Source organism: Elephantulus edwardii, unplaced genomic scaffold, assembly GCF_000299155.1.
Source record: "Elephantulus edwardii isolate Elephantulus edwardi_28Jun2011 unplaced genomic scaffold, EleEdw1.0 scaffold00068, whole genome shotgun sequence".
NCBI lineage: Eukaryota > Metazoa > Chordata > Mammalia > Macroscelidea > Macroscelididae > Elephantulus > Elephantulus edwardii.
Window position 1 is genome coordinate 14,421,900 of NW_006399818.1, and position 11,289 is coordinate 14,433,188.

The 11,289-nt window shown below is 43.6% G+C and overlaps 1 protein-coding gene across 1 annotated transcript in view; it reads right to left on the reverse strand.

Moving 5' to 3' along the window:
- Positions 1-11,289, reverse strand: part of NT5DC3 (5'-nucleotidase domain containing 3) — a 126,142-nt gene that overhangs the window by 16,109 nt on the left and 98,744 nt on the right. Inside the window, exon 12 of the mRNA XM_006888548.1 lies at positions 7,127-7,267. Within this exon, the coding sequence (XP_006888610.1) occupies positions 7,127-7,267 (141 nt within the window). The remainder of the gene's footprint in view (positions 1-7,126; positions 7,268-11,289) is intronic.

Sequence of the window (11,289 nt, forward strand, 5' to 3'; positions counted from 1 at the left end):
CATGAGCAAGGGATATTCTTCCACTTTTCAAGATCTCTTTTTGTTTCTTGTAGTAATGTTTTGTAATTTTCTTGGAAAAGGTCCTTTGTACTTCTGTGTGGACATGTATATATGGATGGGAGATTTCAAAGAGCATCTCAAGACAAAGCAGAGTATTATAATGGAATGTGCACTGAGCTAGAATTGGAGAATTAAAAAGAAAATCATTTACTTGGCATCTCTCAAGCTGAAAAACTAAAAAAAGTTTCAAGCCTAGGGAGCTCTGGTGGCCTAGTGGCAAGAAGCTGCACTGCAATCCCAGAGGAACACGGTTTGAATCCACCAGACGCTCTGCCGGAGAAGGAGGCGCAATATCCTCCTGTACCAGTCAGATCTGATTTGACGGTACACACACACAAAATAAAAATAATTTAAAAAAATTTAAAAAAAATTTCAAGCCTCATGTCGCAATACTGAGAGAAGCTATGGGCAATATCTAGAATGATCCCGGAAGCATTAAAAGAAGTTGGAAGGAATACAGTCACTGTACAAAAAAAGAACTGGTCAACAATGAAATATTTCAGGAAGTGCCATATAATCAAGAGCCAGTGGTGATAAATATGATGTTCAAGCTGCACTGAAAGCATTGGCAAACATAAAGCCTCAGGAATGAGCAGGATATCAATTGACGTGTTTCAGATGATAGATGCAGCCCTGGACGAGATCACCTGTCTATGTCAGTAAACTCGGGAGGACAGCTGACTGGCTAACTAACTGAAAGAGGTCCATACTTGTTCTCATTCTCAAGAAAGGTTATCCAAGAGTATGTGGAAATTGTTGAACGGTATCATTAACATCTCATAAACGCAAGATACTGCCATAGATCATCTAAAAAGAGCGAGCACAGAACAATGACAGAGAACTGCTGGAAGTTCAAACTAGGTTTGGAAGAGGCCATGGCAACAGGTATACCACTGCTGATGTCAGGTGGACCCTGGCTGAAAGCAGAGAATACCAGAAAAATGTCTATTTGTGTTTTATTGAATATGCAAAGGAATTTGACTGTGTGGATCATAACAAATTACAGCTAACACTAAAAAGAATGGGAATTCCAAAACAATTAAAGGTGAGGCTGTTGTGCAAACAGAGTAAAGAAATACTGTTGCTGTTATGTGCCATCGTGTTCACTACCATTCATAGCAACCCTAAGAACAGCAAGCAGCTCTACACCTCACTCTCACTGTCTCCGACTCAACTGCCTCCAATACCATAGTCACTGTATCAGTCTATCTCCTCTGGGGTTTTCCTCTCCTGTGTTGTCCCTCTACCCTTCCAAGCATAATGTCCTCCTCCAAGGATCAGTCCCTCCTGGCAATATGCCAAAAAATATGTGAGATGGAGCTTCAGAATCCTTGCCTCCAAGGAGCAACCTGCTTTCACCCTCTCAAGGACGAACCTGTTTGTTCAATACTCGTGTCCATCACCACAACTTAAAGGCAATGATTCTTCTGCCATCCTTAGTCATTTTCCAGCTCTCTTCTGCATAACAAGTCATGGCAGTTTAAACATTATAAAGTGTGTCTGATTCAGCCCATGGTCTTTTCAACCATTTGCTATAAATGTGAGAGCTGGACAATGAATAAGGATGACAGAAGTATATATAGTTTTGAGCTGTGGTGTTGGAAAAGAGTGTTGAATAATACCCCAAGGACTGCCAAAATAACAAACAGATATGTCTTGGAGAAAGAACAGTCAGAGTGTTTCTTGGAGGCAAAGATGACAAAGCTTCCTGGCAAACACTTTGGGAATGTTGTTAGGAGAGGCTATTCCTTGTAGAGGGACATCATGCTTGGAAAGGTGGGAGAGGTCAGCAAAAAATGAAAGGAAGACCCTCAACCAGGTGAACTGACATGGTGACTGCTGCAATGAGCTCAAGTATGTCAGAGATGAGGAGAATGGCACAGGATAGGACACACGTCAGCTCTTATTCATCGAGTTGTTATGAGTTGTACTCAGTTTGATGGGTCAGTCTGGAGACAAAGGTGCGTCTGATCCAGGCCATCGTCTCCGCAATTACTTGCTATGCATCAGAGAGCTGGACAATAACTAAGGGAAAAAGAAGAAATTGATGCCTTTGAGGTAGGGCATCTCACTCCCTGATTTCAAATTCTACTACACTGCTGTGGTGGTCAAGACAACATGGTACTGGTACAACGACAGACACATAGATCAATGGAATAAAATTGAGAGCCCCAAAATCAGCACATCTACCTATGGATAACTGATTTTTGATAAGGAGATGAAATCAGTTAAGAGGAGAAACAACAGCCTTTTTAACAGATGGTGTTAGCAAAATTGGAAAACTAACTGCAGAAAACTCAAGCAAGATACACACCTCATTCCATACACAAAAACAACTCAAAGTAGATCAAAGGCCTAGGACTAAAACCAAGAACTGTAAACTTCATTAGAGAAAAACTTTGAAGAACTCTAGGAATCCTAATCTACAACATGAATAGTCTTCCAAGCATCCTGAAAAACCTACAGCTAGGAGAGGATAAAATAGATGAGTGGGACCTTATAAGAATCAAATTCTTATGCACATCCAAAACTTCTCCAACAGGGTAAAAAGGGAAGCCACAGACTGGGAAAAATATTTGATAATGATGTGTCTGATAAGGGACTTGTGGTTGTTCCTAACTCAAGCCCTCTGTTGAACTTGTGGTAAATTATATTTAAGTACAAAGTCACTATCACTTAATAAATATTTGTCCTTGAACAAGTGCCAAATAAATAACTTTTTATTTTAAACTGATTTGCTTACAAAATTCACATACACAGTGTTTCATACTACTCTTCATTCATATTGTGTTTCATACACTCATCCCCATTCAGTGTGTGCACTTTTTTACATATGAAATCACACCAATTGCATGAGATCTCATGTGTTACAGAACAGAACTGTGTCCTAGAGGGTATTCAAGAAGTGCCCTTTCAGAAGCAGATCTTCTGGCTGGACTTCCAAGCCACCTTTGAGTGGGTCTGAACCGTCAACCTTTGGATTAATGCTCAAGCTCTTAACTGTTCACATCACCCAAGGATATTTCTTATATTTGTGTGTGTTTAATAATATACAGTTGATAGTTTGAATCCACCAGATGTTCTGCTGGAGGAGGGGCACACTCCTTTGTGCCAGTTGGATCCAACTCAATAGTACATTAAAAAAAAAGGAATATATGGTTATTTGACAATCTCAAAGGTGCACAGTTCGCATCCACCAGATGCTCCACTGGAGAAAGAAGAGCAAACTCCTCCTGTGCCAGGAGGAACTGACTCAATGGTACACAACAGCAGGGGCAAAGGGGGGAAGGCTATACAGTTGACCTTTGAACTGTAAGCCCATTTATACATAGATTTTTTTTTCTAGTTGGTACCGAGCAGAGATGATTAGCACCATACAGTGTTTTAAGGGGATACTGGAAACATTTGAACTCATTGCAACAGCAACCGTGGTGAGTGGGAGGACAGATAACTGAATATAAGTCAATCTGCAAAGTTCAAATCCGTGTTGGTCAATTGTAAACTACACATGGTTTCCCCACTGTGCAGGAAGCTTGCATCCCGAAACCCCACACTTTCAAATGTAGGTGTTGAGTACCTAAGAGTCGGAACCGACCCATAGCTGACCCTCCAGCAGGTTTTCAGAAGCAGTTAACTGCAAGGGAGGAGACTGCCCATCTTTCTCCCATGGTGCTGCTGACAGATTCAAACCACATGCCTTCAGGCTGGCAGCAGAGCTCCTTACCACCAGGCCACCAGAGCGCCCTTTATAACTTGTAAGTCACAGATAACACAACCCTGCTTACTGAAAGTGAAGGAAATTTCATGCACTTACTAAAGACCAAAGACTACACCGTTCAATATGAATTACAACTCCTTACCACCCGGGCTCCCTCATAACTCAATCAGATAGAGTAATACTGTCCCACAGGGTTTCCAAGCCTTAATCATTACAGACAGAATGTCACATCTTTCTCCCTTGGAGCAACTGGTGAGTTCGAACTACTAACCTTTGGGTAGCAGTGAGGTGCTTTAACAAGTGCACTGCTAGGGCTCACCTGGCTGCCAGGGGTCAGGTGAATTCTCCTCTGTACTGTCAGCCCCTTGGGTACTGTCCTCACACAGGCAGGCTAGGACACAAAAAAGTGTTCAAGGTCTCAAGCCCATTTTTACCAGAGAGAGAACAGGTAGTCGGCTCATCCCTCTGAAGTCTGCCTGTCTCCTCACAGGGTCTGAATTCAGAGGGAAGCCAGGATGACAGATTATCTCCAACAGACCCCGAGGTTCCTGAAGGGACATGACCCCAGAAATCTTCAGCCAGTGAAGGAGCTCCTTGGGGATATGCATCCACCCAGCCCGCCTCACACTGTCCCCAGACCCTGAGCCACAGATGATCATAAAGGTGGCGCATGGCTCTAGGCAGCACTGAGCTGTGCTCCGCTCTACGGAAGGTCACCGTGTGTCAGGGCTGAACTACAGAGCAATGAACAACATCATTACCGCTGTTGTATTATATGTGCAGATTTCAAACTACATTAAGCCGGAATAATGCTTTGTATTTTTAGACACTCATCTCACAGACAAACATAGCAAGTGAAGCAGGACCAAGTGCTGAGCAGAGAGCCAGGAGCGGATCTAGCCAGAGGATACTGGAAGCAGGGCCAGCAGGCGTGCTGCGCCCCACGCTCAGGAATGCATGCACCTCGAGCTGGCCTGCCAAGCGCTTGCAGCTTCAGCTGGCAGAGTCTGTGACCCAGCCAGCTCCATCCACGTGGCTGCCAGCTGGGGCAGGTCAGGAGGGCCCTGTCTGTTTCCAAAGCTGCCCGGTAGGCACGGGCAGCACACCATGGCCAGAGAGACTCCAGGGTGTGAGCTAACAGCTGGGCTCTGAACCAGCCCATTCCAGTCTTACCATCTGAAGAGAGTTTGCCTTTCCATCCTAGATATGACGTTCCTTTCCAAGGAACAGTGCTTTCTTCACAATCTGCCCACAGTACATGAGAGGAAGCTTCGCCGTCCTTGCCTTAAGGAGCAGTCTGGCTGTACCTTCTCCAAGACAAATCTGTTTGTTCTTTTGGCAGTCTATGGGATATTCAGGGCTCTTCCTGCTTGGAAGGGTGGTCAGTGAAAGAGGAAGACCCTCAGTCAGAAGGGCTGCCACAGTGATTGCAGCAATGGGCTCAAGTTATGTCAGAGATGATGTGGACGGCACAGGATAGGACAGGGTTCAGATCTGTGGTTCACAGGGTCACTATGGTTCATAATCAAACCGATGGTATCTAACAATATCCAAGATAAAATGAATTGGAAACTGTATTTTAACAAGATGTTTAAGAATCACTTGAGGATGTTGTTAACACAGATTCTAATTCCATATATCTGGGGTTGAAATGGAAGTTCTCAGCAGAGGGTCCGCTCAAAACGAGCCAGACAGAACCTGTGACCCATACCCCAAGAAATTAGCGACTCACAAAGAGATGGCTGCAGTTAGGGGTACAATGGAGAAAGCACTGGGGTGAAGCAAAGAAAGGAGTTACAGGAGATTAGGAAGGGGGGAGGGCAGCAGAGAAAAGGGGCCACAGTTTCAAGAAAGGGGTAGCTTCCATGGACTAAAAAATTATTAACTCAAAACTGCAGTCGCCACTCCTGTCCAGACTGTGACTTACGGAAAGAAAAGGCTGCCTCTGGGTTCCAGTAAGAGGATAATTGTAGGCATTTTCTTTGAAGTGAAGCAGAGGCTGGATCCCGAGAACTTGTCATTGGCTTTGAGGAGGTGGCCTAGTGGGGAAGCAGTTGTGCTGCCAACCCAAAGACAGGCAGTTCAAATCCACCAGCTGCTTCCACAGAGAAAACTGGGCATTCTCCTCCCGTGCCATTACAGCCTCTGGAAACCGACTGGAGGGTCAGCTGTGGGCCGACTCTGACTCTAGAGCAGTGAACATCACCCAGGAAGCCTTGGTGCCTAGAACATTCACTCTATGGGATCCTTCCCTGTCAGATGGAGAAACTGAGGCCCAAACAGAAAAGTTCCACAGGAGGCTAAGGAAAGAACTAAGATGGGAACCAAACATGAGGAAGATTTTTAGCATCACCACTCTGCACCAGCAGGGCTTGGTATCGAAGTGAAATCTGTAAGGAAACAGCTGCATTTCTTGAGGCCCCACTATGGCTCTTTCCCCAGTTGATGAGCACTTTAAAAGATATTTTGGGGAGCTCTGGTGGCCTAATGGGCAAGAAGCTGCACGGCAATCCCAAAGGCGTGCGGTTTGAATCCACCAGATGCTGGAGAAGGAGGGACAATCTCCTCCTGTACCCGTCAGATCTGATTTGATGGTACACACCAAAAAAATAATAAATTTTTTAAAAAAAATTTAAATTAAAAAAAAAGGATGCTTTCAGAGAAATCTAGCAAATACTCTTGTTGATGATGATTGCCGTTGAGTCGAGCACAACTCATAGCACCTTATGAACAAAAGACTGAAGCCTTTCTATAACTATCGCCATTTATCAAACTCTCTTGGGGATGAAATAAGCTCAGTGAAGCTTGTTCCGAGCAGAGCTCTGGTGGTTTAGTGGTGGAATCCTCACCATCCACATAGGGAACCTGAGTTCGAATCCTACCAAATGCACTTTATGTGAAGTCACATCCTCTTGAAGTGGAGGCATAGGGGTTCCTATGCTGCCAAACAGCTTTACTCAGAGTTCCTAGACTAACACAGACCAGAAAGAAGGGCCTGGTAATCTACTTTTGAAATCAGTCAACATATTTACTTTGTGCTGAAACAATTTGTTTCAAAAGAGAACATAATTAGCTGTGTAAACTTAACATTAAAAATATAATAAATTATTACTCAAGGATACACACACACACTGATCACAGCAGTCTGATTCTGTTACACATGAGACTAGTATACATCAAGGCTGACTCTGTGGGAGCCAACAACAATGATTTTGCAGTCAACTGAGAACAGAAAGACATAAGCCCACTACTTTAAAATCAAAATGAAACAAGAAATACCAGAAATAACACTGGCCCTTTAAAGCTTCAGGCTTAAAGATAAAACAAGAGGAAAAAAGAGTGCCAAACCTGCATCTGCTCCAGGAGCCCGGTCAAGGTCTGCAGCCAGGTCATGGTCTGAATATACTGCTCCGTGTTCATGATCTTGAGCTCGGATCTTAATTCTGGGATAATTGCCCCAGTCCGCCAGCCATGCTTTAGGGTCAAATCCTGTCAGCCAAGATGACAAAGCCTCAGTGTTAATCCCAACCGAACTCAAAGCCACTTCAGCTTTCCCCAGACACAGCAGGCATTCATTTAATTGCTTCTTAATTGTAATGGTTAGTCATTAACCAAGTGGAATTAAACAAATTACATTTAATCCAAACTCATTTAGCTCCAGGCTTTGACCATTTCACCCCATGTTAAGTTTTGGGTTCTGGAAATAATCACTGTGAATCGCAGCCCTGTAGAAACACAGGGTCTGGAATTACTAAACAAGGAATATAAAAAACAAAGCTCAGCAGAAGCTCCATGTCAAACTCCATCCAATTCATCCACAGACTTCTAGAAAGTGCCTGCTATCTGCCAGGATCTATGGGTTATAGAGAACCATGGAATCTTGGGCTTGAAACAATCAAAAACAAACAATCACGTTTCTTCATTTAAAGTATTATAATCGCTCAATTGAGACAATGGGCCAGTATGCTACAGTGAATGATTAATCCAGTCGTTCTAGCCATGTTCTTGAATTCCCCCCCAAATGACTGAGTGAGAGCTGTGATGGTCTAGGGGGTAAGGAGTTGTACTGAAGGCAGGAGGTTCAAATCTACCAGCTGCTCCCGGAGAGAAGGATGGGCAACCTCCTCCTGTGCAATTTACTGCCTCTGAAAACACACTGGAGGGTCAGCTTTGATTCAGTTACGACTCAATGATACACAACATCAACATGCCAAGAGAAAGGGAGCTCTGAAGCAAGTTGTATTGTTAAGCATCCCACAGGCCAAGCATTTCTGGTGGTTCAAATCTGCCAGTGGCTCCTCAGGAGAAGTTGGGCAGTCTCTGCCCTTTGGGATTTGCAGACTTAGAAACCTGAACGAGGGTCTCTATGAGTCAGAACGGCCTTGACATCAGTGAGTAAGTGATGCCAAAAGGGTGTAGAGTACCTTTAGAGATGTGCAGTGGGGTCATTAAAGAAGAAAGTACATGAAATCCTAATGAGGGCACTGATCAATTCTGCTATCTACACGTTTAAAAGACAGCCAATCCCAAAGCAGACATGGGACTGTACTACCATCATGAAAGAAGAGCCAGGAAGAGAGTTTGTCTTTGGAGCCAGGGTGGCTGTGCTGAGATGGACAGAGACCTAAGAGAGCTGTAACAGTGAAGACGTGAGAAATGGCAAGAAACAGCACTAAGAGAACCAGAAAACCAACAGGAGATGCTGTGGTGGATTACCCTGGCTTTGCAGCATTGATCACAGAGTAAAAGGGTTGAGGGCCTTCGGGTAGAAGGCATTCCAGGCAAAGGGGATGCTTTCTGGACACCTGGAAAAGCTAGACTGACCAACTCATGAAGCAAGAAAGCCAAGTCCTGTCCAGTTAAAGTATACTGGCCGAGTAGTGCCTTCCCTGCCAGAGCTAAGAGCTTTGTAAACTTACCTAACAGTGCAGAAGTCAGGTCAAGTCTGAGAGCCAGAGAAAGGCCTGCCTTTAAGGCAGACCTGAAAGCAGCTGTCCTGACCAACCAGCTATATCCTGAGTGTTCTTGACCCTGAACTGTAGCCTGTTATTTCCCTATAAATGTAATAATGAGTCTATGAGTTCTGTGTGGCCATTGCAACGAATTATCAAACCTCTGTTGAGAGGGATGGCTAATGAGAGAGTTGGTAAAAAGGTTAGACAGAAGAGATACTTCTGACCTCCATAAAGATAGGAACCGGTCCTGAGGTGTTGATGCTAATATCCCTCCTCTCCCATTGTGACCACGGACAAGGAGGTCCAACCCCTCCACCCCCAGTGCCATTTTTCCAGCCAGAATGTCTGATCTCAGATATGTCCTGGAACATCTAAGCTACACAGTCATTATGGCCATTCATTTTCTCATCTGACAAATTCTTATCAAGTACAACTAGTTGCTAGGCCCTGTTTTATTTTACACATGAGAAAATGCAATGAATGAGAAATGGCAAAATCCATGCCTTCAAGCAAAATAGGGACAACAAGCAAAAACACAACAAATTGTGCATCAGGTAGTAGTCAAAATACTTGTTTAGTAACAAAAAGGTTGGCGGTTCAAACAGCCACTGCAAGGGAGAAAGAGGTGGTGGTCTGTTTCTGTATCGTTTATAGCCTTGGAAACTATGGGCAGGTCTACTCTGTCCCAAAGGGTACGCTATGAGTTGGAATCCACTCAGCAGCGGTGACTGTGGCTTATTTTGGTTTGGTTAAAGAAATTTTAAAAACAAGGATAAAGCAGAACAGGAGCAGGGGCTGAGAAGTTACCGCTTACTAAACTGTGGTTAAGAAGATCAAGCTAGAAAACCACAAACACCTGAAGGGAAGGAGGGACGCATGAAGAAAGCATACAAATATGTGCGAGGAATGGTCAGCAAGGCCCAGAGCAGGAATGTCTAGAGAAGGAAGGAGAGGAAAGAGTACCAAGGTGGGGACTTAACAACAGAATTCCAATGGAGCAGAACAGAAACTCAGGCTTTAAGTCTGAGAGGGAAGGAAGCCTTTTGAAATTTTAAGGAGAGAAGTAATGTTTAGCTAAGCTTAAACAGTTCAGGTTAGAAAGAGTTCACCCAAAGCTAGAACCCATGCTTTGTAAGCTCTAAGGACACCTACTTTCCCCATCAGTTAATTTCTTTAAACCATTCAATATGTCTATTTCTTTCTACTAGTCCCAGGCGCAATTTTTTGAAGGCAGATTTGAAATCTAAAAATGGGCAAAATGGATATGAAACATGTTTAAGCCTATGTAAATGATATGTTTAAGATAGGTAAATTAATATTAATAAACCATTCTCAAACTGGCTCTCAAATTAATCACAGAAGGGACACTCAAATGGGTTTGAGAACCAGCACCAAAAAATGGAAGAATCATCTAGATTCTCCAAGTAAGTCCTTTTAAACGGTCGTGTTAACCTCCCACATAATTTCTGACATGCTGGTTAAAGAAATGGTCTTATAGACCAGAAGAACTTGATGGTATCGCTATCTAGCTATCATTACTAAACATTTTTATCCAAGACATTATGGTCTAGTGATAAGAAGCTGTGCTGCAATCCCAAAGGCATGTGGTTCAAATCTACAAGCTGCCCCATGGGAGAAAGATGGGCAGTCTCCTCCTGTGTGATTTACTGCCTCTGAAAACCCACCACGGGGTCAGCTATATGTCGGTTCTGACCCAACAGCACACAACAACAAAACTAGATTAGTATCTTGACCAAAAAGAAGAAGGGTAGAACAGAATGTCAAATTCTCTTGAATCCGGACTTTCTGAAGTCGCACTGTTAATCTACTGAATCTAATGCCCTGAGACAATTTTTAAACCTTAAAGCAAAAATATCCCCAGAAGTCTTCTTAAAAATAATAGTTTAACTTAGCCAGTGAAAAATGTCAGGTTGAGCATTATGCTCTTTGAAGGTCTATCTATGTGGGATCAAAGTGATAACAACTTCAAAGAGTAAACAGGAACCTTACAGCCCAGTGAGTTTAAGTTATTAGGGAAAGAACAGCTCAGAAAAGAAAAGGTGAGAATGGCTGCATAATTTAAAAAAAAATGTAACCAATGAACTGTACATGTAGAAACAAATGGCTGAACTGATGGGTCTGTGAGTTGATTTATATACAAACAACCACAAAATAAAAAAAAAAAACCTGCTTTTTAAAAAAAGGAAATTTTTCTTATAGCTTTCTACTATCAGTTTGCAAACACTGAGTTGTTAAAATCTGTGTCCACTTGTACCACCACATCCACTTTCATCTCCACTTCCACCTCCATCACATCTACTTCCACCACTTCCTCCACCTCCACCAGCCTCCACTTCCACCACCATCCTCCACCTCCACCACCATCCACCACCTCCACCACCACCTCCACTCTCATCTCCACCTCAACCATGTCTACTTCCACCACCTCCTCAACCTCCACCACCGCCTTCACTTCCACCACCATCCTCCACCTCCACCACCACCTCCACTCTCATCTCCACCTCAACCATGTCTACTTCCACCACCTCCTCAACC